At 36.0% G+C, this 24,129-nt stretch overlaps 1 protein-coding gene across 1 annotated transcript in view; it reads left to right on the top strand.

Moving 5' to 3' along the window:
• The window catches only part of LOC149946374 (phospholipid-transporting ATPase ABCA3-like), a 34,481-nt gene extending 11,313 nt beyond the window's left edge, over positions 1-23,168 (top strand). Inside the window, exons 5-26 of the mRNA XM_090171317.1 lie at positions 469-630; positions 815-1,052; positions 5,610-5,801; positions 7,330-7,511; positions 7,587-7,715; positions 8,664-8,793; positions 8,856-9,010; positions 9,657-9,972; positions 10,036-10,086; positions 10,917-11,166; positions 11,236-11,309; positions 11,380-12,255; positions 13,883-14,008; positions 14,211-14,456; positions 15,545-15,596; positions 15,672-15,942; positions 16,392-16,616; positions 16,684-16,871; positions 21,360-21,457; positions 21,526-21,601; positions 22,082-22,304; positions 22,849-23,168. Of these exons, the coding sequence (XP_090027443.1) occupies positions 469-630; positions 815-1,052; positions 5,610-5,801; positions 7,330-7,511; positions 7,587-7,715; positions 8,664-8,793; positions 8,856-9,010; positions 9,657-9,972; positions 10,036-10,086; positions 10,917-11,166; positions 11,236-11,309; positions 11,380-12,255; positions 13,883-14,008; positions 14,211-14,456; positions 15,545-15,596; positions 15,672-15,942; positions 16,392-16,616; positions 16,684-16,871; positions 21,360-21,457; positions 21,526-21,601; positions 22,082-22,304; positions 22,849-23,019 (4,431 nt within the window). The 3' untranslated portion in view covers positions 23,020-23,168. The remainder of the gene's footprint in view (positions 1-468; positions 631-814; positions 1,053-5,609; positions 5,802-7,329; positions 7,512-7,586; positions 7,716-8,663; positions 8,794-8,855; positions 9,011-9,656; positions 9,973-10,035; positions 10,087-10,916; positions 11,167-11,235; positions 11,310-11,379; positions 12,256-13,882; positions 14,009-14,210; positions 14,457-15,544; positions 15,597-15,671; positions 15,943-16,391; positions 16,617-16,683; positions 16,872-21,359; positions 21,458-21,525; positions 21,602-22,081; positions 22,305-22,848) is intronic.
• The last annotated feature ends 961 nt before the right edge of the window (positions 23,169-24,129 follow it).

The raw sequence follows: 24,129 nt of genomic DNA, 5'->3' as shown, positions 1-24,129 counted from the left end.
TTGAAAATGGGGCCCTCCAGAATCTTGGGGCCCTAGGGCAGTGCCCTATTTGCCCAATGGGAAAGACGGCACTGGAGCCTGACAAGGTACATGTATACCTTTCCGTTTAATAGCCTAGATACCATGAAATACCCTACAATCTAAACAATTTGTTCTAAAACAACAATTTTCTAAATTTAGTTTGTTCATGGCTATATTAAGATCATTTTTGAGTAAAAGGTTTTAATCAAGGAGTTACCTTGGGGTTACCCTTAAATATTTATGTCAGTTGAAGAAGAACGTTTCGTCAACCTTGGTTTAAATAAACAATTTGGATTTTCTTTAAGAAAAATAGGTAGGAAATAGACAATGTGTTGTGATAGTGAAGTTAGTTTATTTGAGAATATTAAACCTTTCAAACAACAAACATATCCTGGGTGCACTCTTGTACGTTTTGTTAAGTTAAATGGAGATTGTTTTTACTTTTAGTTAACGGTTTACCTTCAACGATATCCGTATCCTGAATACATTGATCAAAACTATGGGATGGCCTACATTACTATGGCGCCTTACTTCGTAGTGTACGGCATTATTATCCTGATGGCTATATTTGTGAAACGCATTATAGATGAAAAGACTAACAGGGCGAAAGTAAAGTTTATCTTCATATTTTTACTATTTTATTATAATATAATATAAAATATAATATAATATATAATATATAATGTGTAATGTATAATGTATAATATATATTATATAATATATAATATATAATATAATAATGTAATTTTATCATAACTCCCGTAATAAATGAAATGTTTGTTGAATGTTTCAGGAGATGATGAGAATGATGGGACTCAATGACTTTGTGTACTTTTTCGGAGTATTCTTAAACACTTACTCTGTTCTTTTCGTCGTCTTCAGCATCTCTATATTGCTCTTATCGTTCGGTTTCGGCAAAGGCTTGGCCCCTCTTTACTATTCCAATGGTTTCCTGTTCTGGATCGGGTTGAATCTCTACGCCATAAGCGGTCTCCTTTTTTGTATGGCTATATCCACATTCTTTAACAAAGGTTGGTACATTGTTAACCGCGCCAAGTTAAGATATAATTTTAATATGGTCTATTTAGCATTGTTCTAAATTAGATTTTCAGTGTTGGATTGTAATATACTTCTTATTAAATTTTCATTTTTGCTTAAGGCTTGAAATTAAGTAAGAACAACCGTTTACAGTGCCCGATTATGGCTCACGCCCTGAAACCCGATTTGTGATTCAGAGAAAGAATCGGCTTAACCTTTGGGGTTATAATAATACTGTTGAAATAAGACCTCGGATATATTTAGAACTCTAGGTTTAAATTTACAAAATCAAACTAAATTATTGTACACAACATTCCTTGAATACCACCCCATACTAATTGATAGACGGTGTATCAACATTGAGACTTCAAATTAGTTTATTATAGACGAAATTTTATTATCTGCATGTATGATTTATAAACCAATATCTTGTATCTACATAGATAGACCGGTATTTATATGAATAGAGCAATTTCTATTCAGAGGCGTGCCAATCACGGGTGCAGGGGGGCGACTTTCCACCACGGGTGCGTCGCCTCCGCTACTTTTTCTCAGCGCAGACTTTCCACAGAGTTGTATTTCACTCATTATACTTATACTGATGGACTATTACGGTGTCGGAATTTTAGTCAACCTGACAAGTTGACTAAACATGCGACACCTTTGTGTTTTCTTTTTTACCTACGCCTTTTTTGGACGCAGCATATTTAACAAGATTGTGCTTATAATATTATTTTTACCCGCGCTCTCGTTGAAACGTTGCCACGCCCCGGTTTCTAGTCTCTAGATTGGTAGACCAATATCCAGTTTCAAGATTGATAGACCAATTTATAGTTCTAGAGCGATAGACCCATTTCTAGTTCCTAGAGTGATTTCCAGTTTCTATTCTCTAAATTGATAGCAAATGTCTAGTTTCTAGATTAATAGAGTAAAATATTGTACTGTTGCTATATTAATTAAGCAGTGCATAGTTATTTTACGATGCAGTCGATAGGCGGTTCTTTAGAGTGATAAAATATCACCCTATTCAGCTTTCCGTTGCTACAAAACACGTTTTGACATTTTTAAGCTTAATTTCTATTTTCGGTATAATTGACCGATTTCAAAACGACGTTTTTGCGCGTGGCAGTACCTTTACATTGTGAGGTACAGCCGGCTTATTTAAACGCTTTTATACCCTAATATGGCGGCGTATTTTTACGCGCAAAATGAATTTTAAGATCCACCAATATTCGCCAGCCAGATTTCCCGCACGGTACTGATGAGTCCCAAATAGGACGAAACCGGTCTATCGTTGGAAATTTTGGCCATATTATTTAGTTTAATTTATTTTATTTACTCGATCTTTTTGGTCCGAGTGGTTTAATTTCTTAAAATTTCTTTAGGGTTTAGATTTTTGTATGGACTATTTTACCAATTCGTGTATTTTATCACTGAGCAATGCTTAGATCACCAGAAATTATTTTAGATGTCAATACTAGTATACGTTTTTTTGTTTACTCTAAAGAAGTTAAATTTTGCTACAACCTTTCTTGAAATGTGTTAATATGTATGATAAATCTTAGTTATAAATAACGTATAAAACCTTGAAATGTTTTATTAATAATATATAACCAAGCTTGATTATAGACTATTTTTCATGTTTAGAAGTAGCGAACCTATCAATAAAAGTTAAAAAATTATAGAAGATGAAAATGAAAATTTTAATTGAAATCAAAGCAAAAGCGTTTACGTGAGAATCAGTTATTGTTGCGATAAATTTAAATTTAGAAAATGATCTTTATCAAACGAGATTGCATGTGTAGGGTCATCGATTTATGAACTTACACTTGTCCACTTTACAAGTAATACGCCCATTGTATAATCTTAAAAACTAAAATTTGATAATATTATAGGCCCAGACACTTGGATTAATTAACGTAGATATTTGCGAAAAAATATTTGAAAGACTATTTCCCGCCACAAAGAAAATGTGCGTCTTAATTATGTTTAAGATTAAAAGTTGCACATTTTCGGAAGTTAAATCCTACAGTTACTGCACTATATTAAATTAATACCATTACGGAGTACTTAAAACAACGCAGTGAAATATAAAATCTAATAACTCTTATATCTATATTTATATTCAGGTAGAGTAGGACACACTAAGTAAATATGTGTGGCTAGACAAAACTATACTTACATAGTATGCTAAACATAGAATATGTTATATATATAGAAATCTTACTGTACTACAAAAATATCGAGTAAGATGACACCTTAACCATGCAGTATTAGCTTGTTTTAACCGATGTGGTTTTGGAAAGGTGCTCAATAAAATGGTTACAAGTTAGTTGGTACAAAATACATGTATTTAATAGTTTTAGCGGCCTTCAAATTCCCTTAATTTTTGAGGTCCTGGTTGGCCGGCCAGCTTGCCATTCCCTAAACACGTCCTTCTCAATATCTAGTCTCGAGATTGTTAGTAAACCTGGGAAAACTATAGCTTGTAGAAAAAAATTATCGATTATTGAAGGAGGGTAAACATTGGCGTGAAGCCCTAACAAGTGTCAAAGTATAAGTTGGTCGAATCAAAGATGTAAGGGGTTCAAGGGCCAACTTGAATCAGGCGCAACACTGATTTGAGACGTAAAAACTGTAGGTGACCTTTTATTTGAGCAAACCAAATTTTTAAAAATTTCCACCCCTCTTATCCTGTACTAAATTTTTTTGACGAGTGACAACTGATTGACATATCTGACAACTTAAGTGACATCTCTGACAACTTAAGTGACAGCTCTGATAGCTTGAGTGACCGCCTGGACAATTCCATGTACCTCTTTTTTTGTTGCTCATTGTATATATTCTATTCAAAAACGGTCAGAGCCGTCGGTCAAACTGTCGACTCTGTCACTCAAACTGTCGACTCTGTCACTCAATTTTGTGGTGGTCTAAATTCGCGCAAGAGAAAATGGAATCTCTGTTCTCGGCTTTTAACTTAAAAAAAAAGCCGCCATCAAAAGACGTTTTTTTGTGACATTTCAAATTATTTTGATTTCAAAAAAAGGTAAAAATTTCATTGGTCTGAATTTTCATTCTTACCCATACTATTCTATTATTCGCCAAATATATTTGTATTAATATATTAGCATGTTTAAAGACATAGTGATGTACCAACAAGCTAAAAAAACAATTAAAATATAAAAAAAATTTCGGAACATTTAAACACACATTTCCGACGTATAATTAGTTTTTACAGTTTACACGAAGCAGCCATTACAGATGCCATAAGTTTATAATAAAGTCCCTATAAGTCAGAATCAAAGGCGATTAATTGGATATCAAATGGCCTATATGAAGGGAAACGTAAGGAATATCATACGCCGCCAAGTGACCTGTGCTACTAAGATTTAAAATGGACGTGGGAGATATTTAAGCAAATTAAACTTATATTTAAAAGACAAATTAGTTAAAGAAATTCACATTGGGTTGGTAATGATTTCTTCTTACGAGGAGACTACCCGAGGTGATAATCACCGATTTTGTTGAAAGGTATGCAGACTTTATGGTAACACGAAATTTCACCAAGGGAAAAGAAGTTGAATTAGTTTTGCCATGGCAACCGAAAATGTTTTTGACAACACAGTCTGTATATTGTCCCATTGAAAATAACAATTGATCAATTTTTACATATTTTGATCAAATTGACCAAAATTCATCAAAATATCATAAAATTCATTTCATTTGTCAATTTTGATCTATTTTTTTGGTTTTGAAATTTGAAATGTTTTTAAAATTTTTCACATTCGTTATCTTTATTTGTATACCCCCGTAAAATTTTTCACAGGGGGTACCCTTAGAAGTACTCAGATTCCCATGTTATTTTCAATGAGAAAATATACATACTGTGTTGTCAAAAACATTTTCGGTTACCATGGCAAAACTAATGCCCCTTGCAAAGTTTCCCTTGGTGAAATTTCATGTTATCATAAGGTCTTTATACCCACCTAGTTTCAACCAAATCGGTGATTATCACCTTGGGTAGTCTCCTCGTTAGTATAACTAACTTGAGGTTCATTTATATTTAGAGACATAATAAAAGAAAACTGAGCACAATGACAAAAGTTTACTAACAATCACTGAATCTTCTAAGAACAGGCCGCCTCCTAACGTCCGTTCAAAAAACACTATTTTTATAGCCGTACACTACTAAAGATGGCATTCACATCATAACCGCGAAAGTTTTCAAAATGCATATACGAGGTCAATGCAGTCTACATGTAAGCTTTTTAGGGATTTTGACTTAGAGGGACATATTATAAACTTATGCAGATACTCATAAACAGCTGGATTTTCATCCCTTTTTTAGCCAGCGTAGCAGATGAAAATCCAGCAGTTTATGAAGTTCTCACGTTGACCACTTTGTATTGTTGTTCGACTTTTTCCAAATTTGCAACAATATGCAGACACGTGAAATTTTCAAACGCATCAAATCGACGTATAGATATTTCGTGGCGTCAAAACTCAACCTTTAACTGCATCAACAATAATTAATTTTTAATTTCTTCTAGCCGTTTTAGGTGCCATCGTGACATTCATTATGTGGGCCGTAACTCACATAGTGCCCATGATTCTACTGGATCCTCCAATGGATTCTGAGACTTATTCCGCATTGAAACTTAGCGCCAAGCTCGCCACTTGTTTGCTACCGAATTGCGCATTTCATTGGATGTGCAAAATTTTCGGCAACTTTGAAACGAACCGTAAGTGTATAATGGCTTAAACGTATTTGAAATCAGCACAACCATTAGTTTATAGTTACATTCCCTAAGTATGTCAGTTACTCTAAATATAAAAAACGAGGCAAAGAGCACTAATAAGGTCTAGTGACTTAGCCTGAAGTCCATTAGAAATGTGTGGCCATTCTAGTAATGAATCAGTAAAAAACTGAACAAGGGGATGACGGGTAACTTAGTACTTACGTGAAATATAATAATAAAATCATAGTGGGATAAATACCATAGCAGCCTCTTTCAGTGACTGGCATAAGACGTCTAATTTTTTCAAATGCTCATTTTCCCCAAGAACCGTCAAAGGTGGCTAAGAAATAAGAACTCTTCGAGAGTTGTTTCTATTCTTTAGAATTTGACTAATGGCTCCAGTTTAAAATTTTTAACGGGGAAATAAATATATACTAATTTATTACCAAAACTTTGTTTGACGGTTTTGAGTTATTTAAAGATTGTACTTTTCACACTATTGACGCCATATGGTAAGAGCTCAGGAGTTTAAAAATCCACCGGTAATGGAGTTAATTCCGTGTCAAAAGTGTATCTTTCTATAATTGTAAATCGCATCTTATCAAAGCTATAAATTAGGTCTATTAACAAAAGAACAATACTTTTCTACCGAATCCATTCTCTTTTCAAGTGTAAATATACGCCAAATAATCTATTGATTTGAATTATTACAAAAAATGAAGCAAATGAAGGGTGTTGTAAGTCTCGTCTACACATTTGGATTTAGAAGCCTAATAGTAAAGTTGCAAAAATACGCTTCAAACGAACTTAGGGCAATCTGTTTCATAAGTAAAAAAATACACTCCGAGAATTAAAATTAATTATTGAATCAGAATGTAAAATTTACTTTTGTAAACAGTCAACTAATTTCTGAAGTATAGTTTTTCATTTTAAGTTACAATAACAATAACAATAACAATATAATCAAAGTCATCTAACGAATTTTTATGCCTTTAAAACTAATAAGCATAGCTAAGTGAATCGGGATTAACGTTATTAGATATTATTTTATCGCGCATAGAATCTAAATAGACCTTTCTATAAAGTAAAATTGGTCTTATTGCTTTGATGTTGCCGCTGCGTCCCGGGTGACGTATCGATGACGTGTTACTACGAAAAGCCCTGGACATACATGTAAGACTACATTCGGCGAAACACCCTGTTTTTAGCATGAACTGAACTTCTACGTATTTAATAACGAATGAGCTACATTAAAACCAATTCCGCAAGTGTAGCTTATTATATAGAAAAGCCTATTCAGTTCCGTACACCGATATTGCGTATAATAAAATAATTTGTAAGCAGTGTCAATGCGAGTATCACTGGATATTTTCTACAAAGGGATTAAATTTTTACGATCAGAGGTAATTTGTTTTCGTGAAATATCTAGCAGGAACGATTTGGTATTTAATAATGCGCCTCAGTTAAGGCTCAAACGTGTAAAAATAATTCATCTTCGTGTAATCCATTTATTTTCCTTTCAATTAATTAGAGCTTCCATTTTCGTGGAGTAATATGAACCAAGGCAGTTCACCGGACGACGATTTCACCCTTTCAATGGTATTTGGAATGATGCTGGTTTCAATGGTTATTTATTCTTTCATCATTTGGTACGTGGACAACGTCTGGCCCTGGCAACCAGGTTTACCCAAAAATCCAGCTTTCCTCTTTATGGTAAATTTACATAATTTTCTTATTTTTCGAAAATTTTTACTTTTTTTCTGAACTGTTGGGTTTTTTTGTGGTCAGCCAAGTTACTGGTGCCCAACAAGATCTATGAAGCAGGAATTTGAAATATCATCGTATAATAAAGGAGAATACTTCGAAGATGCACCCGAAGGTCAATCTAAAGGCATAGAGTTGAATTCGCTGTCTAAAGTAAGAAATCGAAAAAATATTGGGTTTCATTCTGAATGAGATTGGCCGGCTTAGACTAGCCACGAACATGCTTTCTTAACCGCCTTATGTAGTTTCGATAGCTTCCGCAAAAGGAGAATGGGGAAACGATCGCTTATTCCGGCGTTCCCTCTCGTTGGAATGGCCCAGTGGGAGACGCGTTTCTCTTCCCTTCATGATGTGAGGCAACAGGGAAACTAGGACCCTTTCTAAAATTTGCCGGAAAAATTATATATCATTTTATATTTTTGCTATTAGCTAAATAATATCCCAAAATATAATCAGCTAGACTAATACCCAAGGCACCACCTTAGGCCCAAGTCACCTAGCGACCTTTAATGCCGTAAACAGGTGGCCGGGTTGATATTTCATATTTATCTCAATGGGTCCGGAAATAACGATCTATTCGGTGAAGATTTTAATAGTGTCTATATTTTATAGAGAGTTTAGGGTGAGATGGGAACCATGGAAGTTTAATAAGGGTAGCCTGCATAAAGAGCGTATATATCATGAATATCAAAGGACAGGTTATGCCACCTTTCGAAAACGTGTAGAGGAAACTTGTCAGAGTGTAGGCGGACCTTTATTGTAAACATATATACTCGTTCACGTCTCACGGAATGGCTTAACCTGTCTAATATTACTTTTGGAATTCAATTTATGCTATCGCTCACAGGTGTCAGATTTAGTGATTTACTTTCATTCTGGGGTTTTTTAATCAAGATTTCATAACACATTCCTTGCTTATTTTACACATTGGTTTTTATGCAAAGTAAAAAATACCAGTGTACCTAGTGAAGACCTACTATTGATCGAAGACTGTTCAAGTTGTTCACCTTAAATTACTAGGCACATATGCACGGCCTTACTTCTGGAAATCCTCAAATGTCTGCCAATGTGAAATTAATCGTACCTATGAACTCTTTCAAGGTTTTTGGCATGGGCTCTTCCCGGAAGGTGGCGGTCGACTCAGTTTCCATGTCAATGTTCAAAGGTCAAATAACGGTGTTATTAGGTCATAACGGCGCTGGGAAAACCACTACAATGAATATTCTGACTGGTATAATTAATTTAAACCTTTTTATCTAAACTTGAGTATCATTAATTATTTGTGATCTGCAGGGCTTTATACACCATCGTCTGGTACGGCCCTCATTGACGGCTACGATATTCTAACGGCGACCAAGCAAGCTCGCAAGAGTCTCGGATTGTGTCCGCAACATAACGTTCTCTACGACAACTTAACTGTTGAAGAGCACCTCAAATTCTTTGCCGGGGTAAAGCACTTTTCAACAAACGCCGCGTATTACCAGGAGTATATATTGTATTTCTGAAGAAAGATCCCTTTTCCCCATACTGCTTGCAACATGTACCTTCACAGATTTATCTGACATCATTTAACTAGTTGGACATTTAAGCTAAGAATCCTTATTGGATGTGATGTGAATAATATTAAAAATTAAGTACGTTAATTATGAAATACCTACATCACATCTACAAAATATATTTTTACATTACAAGCGCGCTGATTCAAAGTACTTTTTAACGTGGTTGAAGGTTTCCATAGACTTGCGTGTTATAAAATGTTTCTTCAAAGATATCAGACCATAGATAGAAAATTAGGGCTTCATAACAGTTCAGAGTAATTCTATAGATCTAGTTAAATTCAAAATTCCATTCTAATTGATAAGCTCTGCTCACAACGAGGACAAATATTTCCTTAATAAGGACGCTGGATTTAACTGTTTCACTGGGAAACAGCAAAAACCAATTGGAGCTTGCTAAGCTACATGTTCCACTTTAAGGACTTGGAGAAAAATGTCTGCCGTAGAAATCTTAATTATATACTTTTTGTATAACGGATAGATTTCCACCATCTTTGTCATTTCTCACTCCTGTATTTAACTAAAAATATAATTTTAGCTCAAAGGAATGACATTCTCTGACATGCCGGCCGAAGTGACGGCAGTTCTTCGATTGCTGAATTTAGAGGATAAAAGGACAACGTTGTCTTCAGCGCTGTCTGGTGGCATGAAAAGGAAACTATCCTTGGGTATCGCGATGGTGGGGGGTTCCAAAGTATTAGTCCTCGATGAACCGACTTCCGGTATGGACCCTCAGGCCAGAAGAGCTGTTTGGGATCTGCTACAGAAGATTCGCACGCAAAGGACGGTGTTACTGACAACTCACTACATGGAAGAGGCGGATGTTTTGGGCGACCGCATTGCTATCATGGCGGGTAAAGTTTTTCAGCTTCGGGTCCAAACGTTTCAATGTACTACATCCAACTCTTTATTTCCAGAGGGAAAAGTGCAGTGTGCTGGGTCACCTTTATTCTTGAAGAGGACCTTTGGTAAGAAAGAAATTGATACACGGAAGTAGTAACTTTTTCTATTGGTGTGGGTTGACGTGTGACTTAACGCAGAAACGATTCGCAATTTTCTTAAATCAAAATCTTAACGCAACCCAAAGTAATTTTTAGTTTTAAAACTCAACCCCAATTGGAAAATTTGTTGCTGGCCAGAGTAGATTGCTCGTCTGCCCACCTGACCAGTGCACCTCTAACATATACCAAACTAAACCCTGTGAAAATCTAAGACTAATCAAGCCATCGATTCGAGAAAGTCCAAGATCCAAAATCGATTGGGACACGCATCTCGAAATTATGACGTCGCGGGACGGTTCGATCCCGGTCATTTCGACCCCGGACATATTGTCTCTTAGGAAATTTGGTCCACGGGAAAAAACTATTTAAAATTTTTGCATTACCTTTTGAAACACCCTGTATATATTTTTTGGGAGACAAAATGTCCGAGGGAAAAAGACGAATGGTCCGGGGACGCATTGTTCTTGAAGACAAAAAGTTAGGTGATGAAATGTCCGGCACCAATCCCATACGTTGTCCTTCATTCGAAAATCTATTTTCGATTCTTTTTAAAAGGCCATCAATTTTAAAATTAATGACTAAATTATAGGATGACGAATATTCTAATATAACTAAAAAAATAGTAATTCACCAATTATTGTACCTGACAGCCTCCACTTTCTCAAAATCTTAATTTAATTTCATGTAAACTTTCTCTGAATCGTGCTGCTCCATCACTAACCTAAAACACGCCAAGAAACCAATTGTTTAAAAAACATTTTTTATAAAATTTACTTGTATGTCTTGTAAAATTTTAGGGGCTGGCTATAATTTGCGATTCGCCAAAGGAGATAACTTTAAAACAGAATCAGTGACAAATATCATAAAATCTCACGTCAATGACGCCTTCCTCAACACTGAAACCACGAGGGAGGCGGGTTACATTCTGCCTTCCAACAACGCCGAACCTTTCGCGGACATGTTTGACGAGATTGAGAGGGAAAAGGGAATGCTCGGGTTTAATTCTTTCGGTCTGTCTATCACTACAATAGAAGACGTGTTCCTCAAGTAATTTCCAATTAATTACAGCTTGTTCTCCCTTCTTTCTTTATTGATATTTTGATGAAATACTTTCAGAGTTGGACAGCTATCGGAGAAATTATCAGACATCGACGCTAAAGAAGATAACGGCCACATATTAAATGCCGCTCGTATGTTTATTTTCAACTTGTGGTAGAAAAAATTCGTAGTTAATTTTCAACTATTTTCATTATATTATAGGAGAAGGTATCATAATTGACAAGCCACTTCGTGGAGTTAACCTATCGCTGTCCCGAGTAAAAGGCCTTTTGCTAAAACGATTCCACGACACTAAAAGATACAAAGCTTTCCTTATCTTTCAATTCCTGCTGCCCATAGCCGTCTGCGTTTTAATGCTTAGTCTCGCGAAACTAGTCGACGACGATTCCACCATGAACTACCCACCTCTGAAGTTGGACATGAACAAACTCTTTGGAAGCACGAAATCCTTTTATTCCGGAAACGTCGATGGCTTCGTTAATAAGTACCAACAAGTGTTGAGAGATAACGAAGCCGAAGCTATGGAAAGTAGCGATCCAATTAAGGAGGTCTTAATCGTAGGAAATAAGAAACTGATCGACTTCAAGCAAAACTACATGGTGGCCGGCGCTATCAATACGAACTCGAGTGGAGGCCTAAACTTGACCGCTCTTTACAACGGAGAACCATATCACGTTGCCGCTCTGTCTATCAACCTAATGAACAGCGCTCTTTTAAGATACCATATGGGAGACGCGCAGAAATTAATCAAAGTCACTAACCATCCGTTTCCACCAAAGGTGTATAGCTCCAGCTACGGAATCGACGGAATGGAACTGGCCATTCGAATGCTCATTGCCTGTTTTTTCCCAATGGCCATCGGCTTCTTATCCGCTAGTTTTTCTCTTTTCCCCGTACACGAGAGACTCACCAAGTCCAAACTTATTCAACGCATGACTGGAATTGGTGGAATAATGTTTTGGACCATGCATTTCATTTGGGATTACATAATTTTCATGGTTGCCGGGATTGCTATTCTCATAACGTTTGTATTGGCTGCAGATCCACTCGTATTTCGCCATGACAGTGGTGCCTTAGGTAATTTTTTTATTTGACGTTATGTAACTAGCTAGTGAACCGAGTTGAGACTTTTAAGGAAATATTGTAACAATATAAATATACAGGGTGTTTTAGAAATGTCTGGCACAAATTTACAGGAGTGTTCTTTGCGTAACAAGGAGTGAAAATGGTCCTTAGAAACGGTACCCTAAATTGAACCGCAACCGGGTCAAAAATCGTCCTCCAAAACGTCGAAAAACGCGCAAATTTTTCCTTTTACTAAGCATTGGTTTCGTATCCAAAGTTCGTTATTAATTGAGAGAAGTATACTACGTGTAGAAAATTATCAATAACAAGGTGTTTCATAGGGAACACGTCAATTGAAAGAGAGGTATTTATTGACTTTATTTTTTTCTTCAAATGCCATAAATACCAATTTTACTGATTTATAAAAAATTTAGAAAATGATCACCTGGGGCCGTTGAGTAATCCATTCACATAGAATGGAAGGCTATCAGCGAAACCTGTTAACACTTTTCGTACGCAACGTCTTGTTTTCGTGCGTGAAATTAAACAGTTCGCCCAAAGGTCATGTACAATATCAGGATAAAAACGTAAGTTTATACTTCAAAAATGTAAAAACAACGACAAGTTGACCCGTTAGGATACTGTTTCATGCGCTTCCATAGGGCCTTCCACTCTATGCGAATTAAATAATTGAGGCTCCTCAATTTATTGAAAATTCGAGCCTCTAACCCGACAAAAAAACTATAAGAACATGTGTTGTAGACTTAACCTGTAGACTATAAACATTTTTAGGGTGACTTTTTAATGAGACCATTAATTACACACGCCAACTACATTGTCAGTGTACTAGCATTTGGGGAAAAAACACGGAGATGAGCTAGATACGTTCCAAAACGAGTCAGAAGGTTTTAAATTTGTACTTACTTATGGCATTTGAAGAATAAAAAAACTAAATTCAATAATTCCATATTTTAATAAGCGTATGTCTTTTAGAAACACCTTGCTATTAAAACGAATTTATACACGTAGCTTACTTCTTTCATTTTAATCACGCACTTTTGGTTCTAGTTTTGTTTTTATGGAAAAAGATAAGAAACCAATGTTTAGTAAAAGGAAACAATTGGGTCCAAGGAATAATATAAACTGCACATTTGCTCGTTTATCAACGTTTTGGAGGACGTTTTTTGACGGCCAATTACTGGGATGCGGTTCAATTTCTTCGGATCTTTTTAACTCCTTGTTATTCAAAGAACACGCCTGAAAATTTGTGCCAGACTTCTCTGAAGCACCCTGTATAGAGGAGTAAATATAATGACTCCAGGCCTGTGTTAAACCTACTTAACTTTGAAAAATTACGCTCTGACATCATGACTAAGAAATGGACAAAAATATGTGAGCCGAAAGAACAAGATATAGGCTTTGTTCGAACTTTAAAAATTTTTAAAGTTAAGGTTTTATTATAACACATCTCACTTTTTTAAAAAGAAGAAGATTGTTTACCAAGTTTCTTTTAAAATGTGTTGTCTTGGGCCAATCATCATTGTACACTACATGTATTACTGCCTAAGGAAGTTATACTTCTAGCTAATTAAGAGTTGTTGACACCGATGAAATGGAACTAACTTTCGTTCGTGTGTAGGCACTTTATTTCTATTACTGGCGTTGTATGGCTGGAGCGCAATACCATTTAACTACATTTTGTCGTTTCGAGCTAAAAAACCATCTTCGGGATTCATGTTTGCCATCAGCATATGTGCACTCGCGGGTAAGTGATTACTTACCTATACTGTTTGAACGAAAGAACGACCATTGTCCAGGCACTTGTAAGTGAAGTACCGAGATTACACCCGGTGATCAGAGTCGAAATTAACAATGCAAAGGAACTAATCGGAAAAAGTCGTTCTTTTGATTTGACAGAGTATTGCTTTTTTACGTTTGCCTGATGTATTTTTTTTTACTCTGTGAAGGGATGATATTGAACATAGTGATTACGATGTACAGATTTACCAGCGAGACGCCTGAGGGTGCGGACAATTTATCCTTCTTATTCAGACTTTTTCCAGATTTTTCAATCACTCTGGGTTTGACCAACGTTTACACAACTGGGCGTAACAATGGCTTTTGTTCTAAAATTGATCCTAATATTCTGAAATTTACCTGTGAATCTTGGTTTGAGACTAATCCCAACAGCTTTGCTGTTAAATGTTGTTCAAGTAAGTATGGCTTTTCCGAAGGGATAGACAATGTTGACAGCCGAGCTTACCCCAAACGAAAACAACTTGATCCACAATTTTAATCAAATCAGAATAAAAGTTATTTTGTTGGGATCAAATTAACACGTTTGGGTAGGGCTCGGCGTTCGGATAAGAAATTTTCCGTTCATTTATTTTATATCCATATCCGAAAATTATCCGAATAAAATCTAATTTTTTTGCATATAAAATCGTATAATAGTCGCGAATACTATTCATAAATAAACAGTTAATCGAATTTTTTATGATTAATTGAAATTTTGGAGCTTAATTGATTCGTTTCCCCGAGCTCTACGTTTGGGATTCCCATTTTAGCATAAAAATAATTTGAAATTAAATTCGATCGACTATTTTCGGAAAGTATTACACTTCTCATTACGCCCTAAAAAAACATTTACTGATATCTTTGCGTTACACATATGTATGCGGACTTCATTTTCATTTGGCCATCCACTAATCTCAACGCCTCGCTAGAAGCTTTTTCTTTTCTCGGGTGTCGTCACTAGGAATAGTTCACAGTAAAATTCAATAGAAAGAAAAAAGAAAGAAAGATACTTAGGGAACGGATTTTGCTTCGAGGTGATTCATAACGTTTTCAGTAGAGCCGGTAAAACTTTTATAGTGCAATAATAAGCTAGGTTAAACAACGTGCAAGGCAACAGGCGGGAGACCCTTTTAACAGCCCTAACGGAGAAATTAAACCGCGTTGGAGATTGTGGCTAGCCCTGACACAGATCACCACTAGCGTCCCTATATACTAGATATTGCTTTAAAACCTTTGCAAGTTTTTATGGAAAGAGGAAACCGAAGTTCTCGGACGAAAAACCCTTTTACAGACAGGGAAAGAGCTTGCAACCTACACGCGTAAGGAGTTGTTTCAAGTTTTCACCGAGTGCTACAAGCTGGGATCGTGCCCGGGTTTCGAGGTGGAAGTGCTTACCACTTTGCCACCCTGCCATTGACCAATACAATAATTCTAGTGCCATTAGAGTCTTACCCTGCAACATTAATATTATTTTGTTGTTTTATATGACTTGTTTTCCACTCAGGTTATTGTGGCAGAAACAGCACAGCTTGCGATAGCCACGTTCCTTATATAAGGTTGGTCGTTATCTGAAACCAGCGCCGTTGCGTTCTCTGACTTTAATGGTGAATTTATTTCCTTCTTTGAATTAGTTGGGTACCTACTGCTACCGGAAGAGATATTCTGTTCATGGCCCTAACCGGTTTCATTTACTTCGCGATACTCATTATTTTGGAGACTAATTTTCTGAGGATATGGTACCTGTTGAAATCCTACATTCTACCAAGATTAAAGAAATCCAGAAACAAAGAAGCAACTGACACGACTTTAACACTTCAATCCACTTTGCGAGATTTTATCGCCGAAGATCCGGATGTGTCGCAGGAAAGAAGTAGAGTTGAGACGATATTCGAAGCTCAAAGAGTAAGAAGTTAGATTCTGGTAATCTCAAACTAGCCACGAATTTAAAAAAGATCCAAAATTAAATTTTGCGGTATGAATATTGTATGTGTTCCAGCTATCCCGAAACGTTTAAAGGCGCATGTAGAAATTATATGATCTATCTATATCAAGAAGCTGCTTCCCCTCGTTTTCTTGCTCCCCTAAGCTCCTGTCTATCCCGGGAGTTATACAAATTATCCGCATGATCTATTTAAATTTAACGACTAGTAACTAAAATTAGCTGACAATAACTTGAAAGTTCCAATGTTTTAAATGGAAAGAAGCCCGTGTGGTATTAGAATCTCTTCGCTATAGATAACTCGGAACGATTTAGAGTTAGAGCTTCTCGCTTCCAAAACTCCAACAATCACACACGCGTAGAGTAGCGGATAATATTATTTGCAAAACAAAATGAAATGTACCGATTTCAGACAACCTCGGAAGCCTTGGTCGTTATGAACCTTTCGAAGACATTCGGAGGTTTGCAAGCAGTTGATCACCTCACATTTGCCCTTCACAAGAATGAATGCTTTGGTCTTCTCGGAGTGAATGGAGCTGGCAAAACTACCACCTTCAGTATGCTAACAGGTGACATGATCATCGACGAAGGAAACGCTTTCATTGACCTTTACAACGTTCAAGATCATTTAAAAAAGGTTTGCCTAACAATACTAACATTATGTGGATGCTATATGAACTAACTGTTTGAAAATGCTCCCGCAGTTCCAAAGTTCTCTGGGTTATTGTCCTCAGTTCGACGCGCTGTTGGACAGAATGACAGGAAGAGAAGCGCTGTTTTTATTCGCTCGATTGAGAGGAATGCCGCCTTTGGATATTGCAAGTTCAGTCTCGAAAATTATCACGATGGTTGACTTGACACCGCACGCGGATAAAACTGCCGAGAAATACAGGTTAGTTCCAGAATATATTAAGATTTTATGTATAGGTAAAAGTATGAGGGGCGTCAATTTAATATATAATATTTTGCCGCAATCATAACCACTGATCTCAGTACTCCTGGAATATATTCTCGAAATCACCGAAACAAGGCTCAAAATATAACGGATAATTAGAGTAGCACCACAGTTACTAAGAAGGATTTTTAAGTTTGGACATAAAAAACACGCTGCTAGACACCTTTCCTCGTGTAATCTTTCGTCCTTTCTCTTGGTAAGGTAAAGACCCACCGGAATGATCGCAAGCTCTTTCTCTATGTCTCTGTTTAAGCGAAGATAGTGAAAGCACAAAATATAATTGTTGTTATATATTAATTCTTGGTGCCAAGTAGCGCAACTCCCTGTAGCACAAAGAGTCGATTTAGGGTCTAAAAGTCCTAAACGTTTTTGAGATAATTCCTCGTAAGTACGTTTTCGGTCGCTTTTAAAGTCGGTATGGGGATCTTACATTTTGGACCACTTGTCGAGTCAATAAGTCTTATCATTGGAACTATTTAGCATTCGAACGCCGACCTTACATTGTAATAGTTGTCGTGACTTGTTAAAGACATGAAACATTTATAGCCCGACCAACGGCCGACTTACGTCCGACATTTTATTGGCCAATTAATCGCGCAAAACTGTGAAACTTTGCGATTTAATAACACAAATTGAAATATTTTTAAAATAACTTCTTTTTTGTACTCTACTTTTTCGAAAAAGATCATATATTCAATCTGAAAATGTATGCTTTTTTAAAAAATATCTTAACTCGACTAGGTAACATTCGTATAAATAAATATGTTAGGGTGATAATTTAGTGCTCGGAATTGTTTATTCATTATTCACAAATTTTCCGATTAATTTAACAAACGTTGGTAAAAGGGATATCATTTTGACTTATTTAATTATGTTTTTTACGCAACCAAGCATTTATTTGGAAAAAAGTGGCATTTATTTAAATAATTGTTTGTGTTATTTAAATAATAGGCTTATTCACTCACGATTATTCAAACTTTTTATCATTTTTATTCAACTATTGGTTATTTAAATAAATATTATTTAAATAACGCCGGGCTTATTTTATTCATGGATAAAAATTAATCGAAATCCGAGCACTAGGTGAGATATTATTAATGAATATTTATTTATTGCTTTTTCTTTAGCCCCAAGAAAATATAGAACTCCGTACCCTAGACTCGATCTCCTGTAGCAAATCTGAGTCGGGCCGACGTCGACGAAAAACGAAATTGATATGGTTGGGCAACCGTCGGCCCACCTCACTTTTTAATGTCGAAATGTCCTACCAGATTTAAAGTCGGCCAACCAAATTTGTCTGATTCCAACCAACCCTCATTGTTACTTGCGCCTACTCCAAAACATGGTCGGCCCGACTTGACATAAAGTTGTATTTTCGACCTTAAAATGACTCTCCTTAGTGTTTAAAATAGGCCTATTTGTAGTTATTTTAAGGTCGAAAATATGACTTTTAGTTCAGTAAGAGTAATCGGACCTGGAGCGGTATCTGAACCTTTGCATATCGTTTGCAGCGTTAAGTCAAGAGCTACTGAACGCTTTTCTGTACTCATGCAACCGGTTCGACGCCATTACTTTTCTTAACGTTGTGACGTCACGCTACAAATGAACCAGCTCCCCCGGAAGTTTGAAATACTTTCAATCGATCGATAAGCGCAACGTCATACCGGAAATTGGGAAAATAGTCCAGTAAGAAACCGCTTGATAGATTTTAAAATGTTGCATTTGCTGCAGGTTTTTGAACGCAGCCCTTAAATCCGGTAGGGCATTTCAACCATAAAAAGTGAGGTGAGCCGACGGTTGCCCAACCATGTCGATTCCGTTTTTCGTCAGACGTAAGCTTCTTTATCTGTATTCTAAGTTTGAGCTCCGTATCTCAAATCCAATAGGAACTACGAAGAAAATTCGCATACGCTCACTAACCCTTGGCGTGGGTTAAAAGAGTTAAACATAGGGTCAAACTTCAGCTTCTTAACTGTATTAAAAGTTTAAGCACCGTAACTCAAATCCAGTCCAAACTACGAAGAAAATTAGTGTAGGATCTATAAGCCTTGTCGCGTGTTAATATGGTTAAGCATAGTGTAAAACGTAACCACCTTTACCTATATTCAAAGTTCAAGCCCCATATTTCAAATCCAATAGGAAGTACGAAGATTATTAATTTTTCTGGCAGCCTTGGCGTTTGTCAAAACGGTTAAGCTTAGCGTCAGACGTAAGCTTCTTTATCTATATTCTAAGTTTGGGTTCAATATCTGAAATCCAATAGAAACTAATTTATTAATAACGCTTTACCCGGGAGATTTTTGGGAACTTTCGTGCTCTGCGTAAATCAAAGCTCAAAATCAGAAAAGGGGGGCTGTTGCGCCCCTGTGTCCCAGACAGAGCTGAAACGTGCACACAGTGCAGAGGTATAGCAGTAATATAGATTAAAAATGTAACGGGATTTACAACCCAGTCGAATCCAAAATTATGAGACTGCGTAATTGTTTTTACATGGGGGGCTGTTGCGCCCCCTGTTTACCTGACAGAGCTGAAACGTGCTCACAATGAAGAGTTATAGCAGTAATATAGATTAAAAATAATACGGAATTTATAAGTCAATCGGATCCAAAATGATAAGACTGCGTAAAAATGATAACCTTTCGTTAATTTAAAATTAAGTCAGGTAAAATATCCGCAATACCCATCCTAATAACTACATCAAGTTTTAAAGTTATGCCTCAAATCGTACGCGAATAGCGTTGGCCATACACGGCTTCGATAAGTAAGTGTCACACTTATTTGTTACTTCTGGCCATTCACGGCTTCTATATGTAAGTTACGCACTGTGCGTAAGTGTCACACTTATTTATTTCTTCTGGCCATACGCGGCTTCGAGAAGTAAGTTACGCACTATGCGTAAGGCAAAAACGAGCGCCAGCGGAAAAGTGGTTTAAGTTGCGCCCAAGGGCCCCTAATTTTTTTAGGGCGCCATAATCTGGCACACCATTAAAAGTAAGATAAATACGTATTTTAAAAAATAAATCAATTTTTTATGTCACTTAGTTCGGTAATAATTAGGGTGCGTAAATCAACGCTCAAAATCAGAAAAGGGGGGATGTAGCGCCCCTCTTTTAAAATACAGAGTTGAAACTTGCACACAATGTAGAGGTTTAGCAGTAATATGTATTAAAAGAGAAACGGAATTTAAAAGTCAATCTTTTCCAAAATTATAAGATATGGAAGGGGTTGCAAATGTGGACGACGACGATGACGACGACGCCGACACTTCACAACATTCTAACGAAAACAAAATATATATATATATATATATATATATATATTTATATATATATATATATATATATATTATATATATATATATCATGTGGAACTAAAAAGTGTAACCCTGTTTGCTTAAGCAAGAGTTTAGGTTTAAATTTGAAAAAAATACTGATTCAAATTGTGTACAGGAAATCAAACATTTAGAGGGAGGCCTTCAGAGGTTCTAATGTTTAAAGTTGTACTAACTACTAGTACCCAATTTGGTGGGAAAGGACTTACTCAATTATTAACAAACACCATATATCAATATTTTAACGATATTTCAAATTGGCATTAGTTTTTAGCTATCTTAAAATTTCAAGGTTTCAGATTGTTTGGCGCCATCTAGTAAGACTTTGGGTAATTAATAATCGACCTCTAATGGTGTTACTCCGTGAAAAGATTTTATCCTTTGTCAAATGTGAGGAAATAGTAGAGTCATAAAATGGATATTGGTGATCAGGTTTTACCTTGGCTCGCGGATTTTAAGTTAGTACAATGTATAACTATAATTTCATGGTTTTCAAGTTAATATTTTTCTGGGTTGTTAAAAGCAACGCGAGAGAGAAGTGATTGCTTTTTAGCAGAAGTTTATTAAAAATGAGATAAGTATCCATCTAGGCCATGAAAATAAACCTTGTATCTTTCCCCATTCAATCCACTTTTCAATGGGTGTGAATCTCCCAAAAATGCATCACGGCTCAAAAGTTGCCGTATGTTTTATTCCTTTTAATACGGTCAACTATCAAAATTACAGCCATAACTATTTTTCCTTCCGTAAATTAAAGAGAAGCTAAGAATAACCCGGTCATCGTTAATTGGCTTCATAAGTCACGACTTAGGTCTGTAGTGGTGCCTTGGGTATTAGCTACGCTGATAAATATCTGTAAACATGTTTCGTGCAAATAATATTAGCAGAATAGGGAGATGAATACTTCTCTCACACGATAGGTATTATGTACAACTTGCATTACCAAAACTTCTGCACAAAGAAAGTGTGTTACTTCTGGAACTTATATTATATAGTTCATAGTATGATAAGATACCATATCGATAAGTTGACGGATAGCTAATTCATATCCTCTATTCAAGGCATTTAAACCAACTTTGTTTTTTATTCGAAAGTGGTGGAAACCGAAGGAAACTGTCTTTGGCCCTCGCCTTGATTGGAGGTCCTCCTGTTGTATTTTTGGACGAACCGACGGCTGGCGTTGATCCTTCAGGTATAGATATAGAGACCTTAAAGATATTGCTACAAATAATGTAATTCACGAATTGTACACCTCAACAGCGAGACGCAAAATATGGAATACCTTTACTAAAGTCCAAAATATTGGCGGGATGTCTTTTATTTTAACCACACACAGGTAAAATGAATCGTTAACTATGTTTGTTTAAAGAATAGTATTATGGAAGTATTTAATACCCTAATTAATATAAAAACAGTTAAAAAATATTTATAAATGCTCCAAAATAGTTATTTCCGTTTGTGTATCAATCTAAATCACCGCAAAATAAGCGTTATTTAATTTTAATATTATTTCCCTCGGCTGTTGGAACGATTAGCTTAACGCGGGGGGGTCGCTATTGCTACAGATGGGATTCAGAGGACGCTAATCGTTGTGCTGCAAAACAGATGAAGAGGGCAGCAAACATTTAACATTCATTACAAATGAAGAAAGGTTTTTATCGCCGTTATAGCCCTAAAATAACCTCATGATACTGTTTAAATCTTGGAGTTTCTCTTTTTAACAAACTTTCAGTATTAAACCCCATTAACTTTTCACGCCAATAACTGCCTTCTTCTCGTTCCCCTTTTGTAACATTTGTGTATGCGTTTCTTTCAGCATGGAAGAATGCGAAGCTCTTTGCGCCAGATTAGCCATCATGGTTAACGGGCAATTTAGATGCATCGGATCAATTCAAGATTTAAAACATAAGTTCGGCCAAGGATACACTCTGATCGTCAAGTTGCAGAAAGATAAAACGTCCTCGGTGGAACACGCTGAATCTGTGAGGCAACATCTTCAAAGTACCTTCTCAAATATGCGCTTAAAAGACGAACATCAAGTGAGTGGCATAATACACTTTTTACGGATAGTTAATATCATAAAGAGGATAAATAATCCAGAAAACTCTTGTCCGCGACTCGTACTGTATTAAGCAGTAAGAAAAGTATTTTAAAGCAATTTGGCGTATATTGTAATTTTAACAATCGTCTGCTAAAGCGCGCTTTTTTGTTATTAGCGTAAGTATCGTTTACTTCTTTTAAACCTGGTGGTAGAAACGTCAAACTATGTGACTTACCATAATTATTGACCTATCAATTGTAGTTATTTTGTATTGTAAAACTTTAGTATATTTTCGAGATAAATGTTTTGAAAGTTGAAATCCCTATTTAGTAAGATAGTTCATTGGTCACCAAATGTTGCCTATTGTCAAAGCCAACGATTCACTATTTAGCAGACAAAAATCGCTGGAATCCAGATATTTTTTTCATATTTCGAGGCGCCATTAGTCGAGTTGCTGATGTCAAGAATTGAATTTCGTGCAATGGAAGGCTACTGTAGCGGTTACATTCCTCTTTCATTTAGTATATCTACTTTCTTTGTAGGGTTTGTTGCATTATCACTTGCCGGACAATTCTGTTCCTTGGAGCGTTTTATTCAGAGAATTGGAAAAGACGAAAAAGTTGTTCCAGCTGGAAGACTACCTCATCAGTGACACAACTTTGGAACAAATCTTTTTGGCATTCGCAAAAACCCAAAGAGTAGTAGCGCCTTGATAGAAACGATAAAACGTCGTATAGATATTGTGTGTAATATTAAATTATTTATTGTTAATAAACAAGTGGCTCATGCATGGGTTCTTCGCATGAATATCATTACCTGGCATCCATATTGTTATGAAAAATAAATAATATTTTTTGAAAAGGTTACTTGTTAGACCAAAATATTCACATCCAGCGGCGGTGCCAGCAATAGGCAGAGCTAGGCTGCTTCTCTCTTGCGTTTAAGAAGGGGACTTGAAACATTTAAGGTAAAGCGCCCGCAAGCGTTCGAATACCGAACCTCCAAATTAAAAATTCAGGACCCAGTCAAATTTCCATGGTTTGTTTAGATTAAAGTATTTTCTTTTCCTGGTGTCTGCTTTATAACAATGCAATCTGCAACACTTTAATAGTTAGCTCTTTTTGTTATTGAGTGTACTCGCAAAACGCTGTGTGGTCAAAAGGACAGATACATGTAGATTAAAACTTAAGGCAAAAATGATTCGCTTACACCCAGTTCTTTCCAAATTAGTCACTTCCCAATTTTACTTTAACTACACAGCACTGTAAACTATTGGTAAAGGTTTGGTGCATTAGTTGTTATACTTTTTCTTCCAGTAGCGGTGATTTCGGTAGGAACACGAAAAAACTTCTTATTGTTCAAATTGGATTGGCTAACGCAACAAAATAAGACGTTTTCTAATTTTTCGTCGAATCAAAAATCTTGACTGAAATGATCAGGGCTTCCGTAGATCTACTTAGAAAATGAAGATTTCAGACAAATGAAAAAGCCTACATGTAAAGAACGAGACTCTGTCAAGCAGTTGTAGAACTATAAAATAAAGAACATTTAGGGACGATACAAAGAAGGTTTATTACATCTATTGATAATTTCAAAACATTCTAGCTCTACCAGTCATAAAATAAGTCATAAAAATTACATATAGAAAAGGTGATCGTATTTAAATCTTAAACAACGATACTTAAAATGTTTTACAGGGAATAAAATTAACCTCCTGTGTAAAATTTCGGTTCCTAAAACGGTTTCCAGGTGAACCATTTAGGGTATGAATAATAATCAGCTAGGCCTATTTTCTAAATAAACTGAACCAAAACAAATAAAAG

This window comes from Leiobunum rupestre, chromosome 4 (genome assembly GCF_980474605.1).
Source record: "Leiobunum rupestre chromosome 4, qqLeiRupe1.1.hap1, whole genome shotgun sequence".
Lineage (NCBI taxonomy): Eukaryota > Metazoa > Arthropoda > Arachnida > Opiliones > Sclerosomatidae > Leiobunum > Leiobunum rupestre.
Note: the sequence above shows the minus strand (reverse complement) of the source record. Positions and strands in the feature narration are given on the sequence as shown.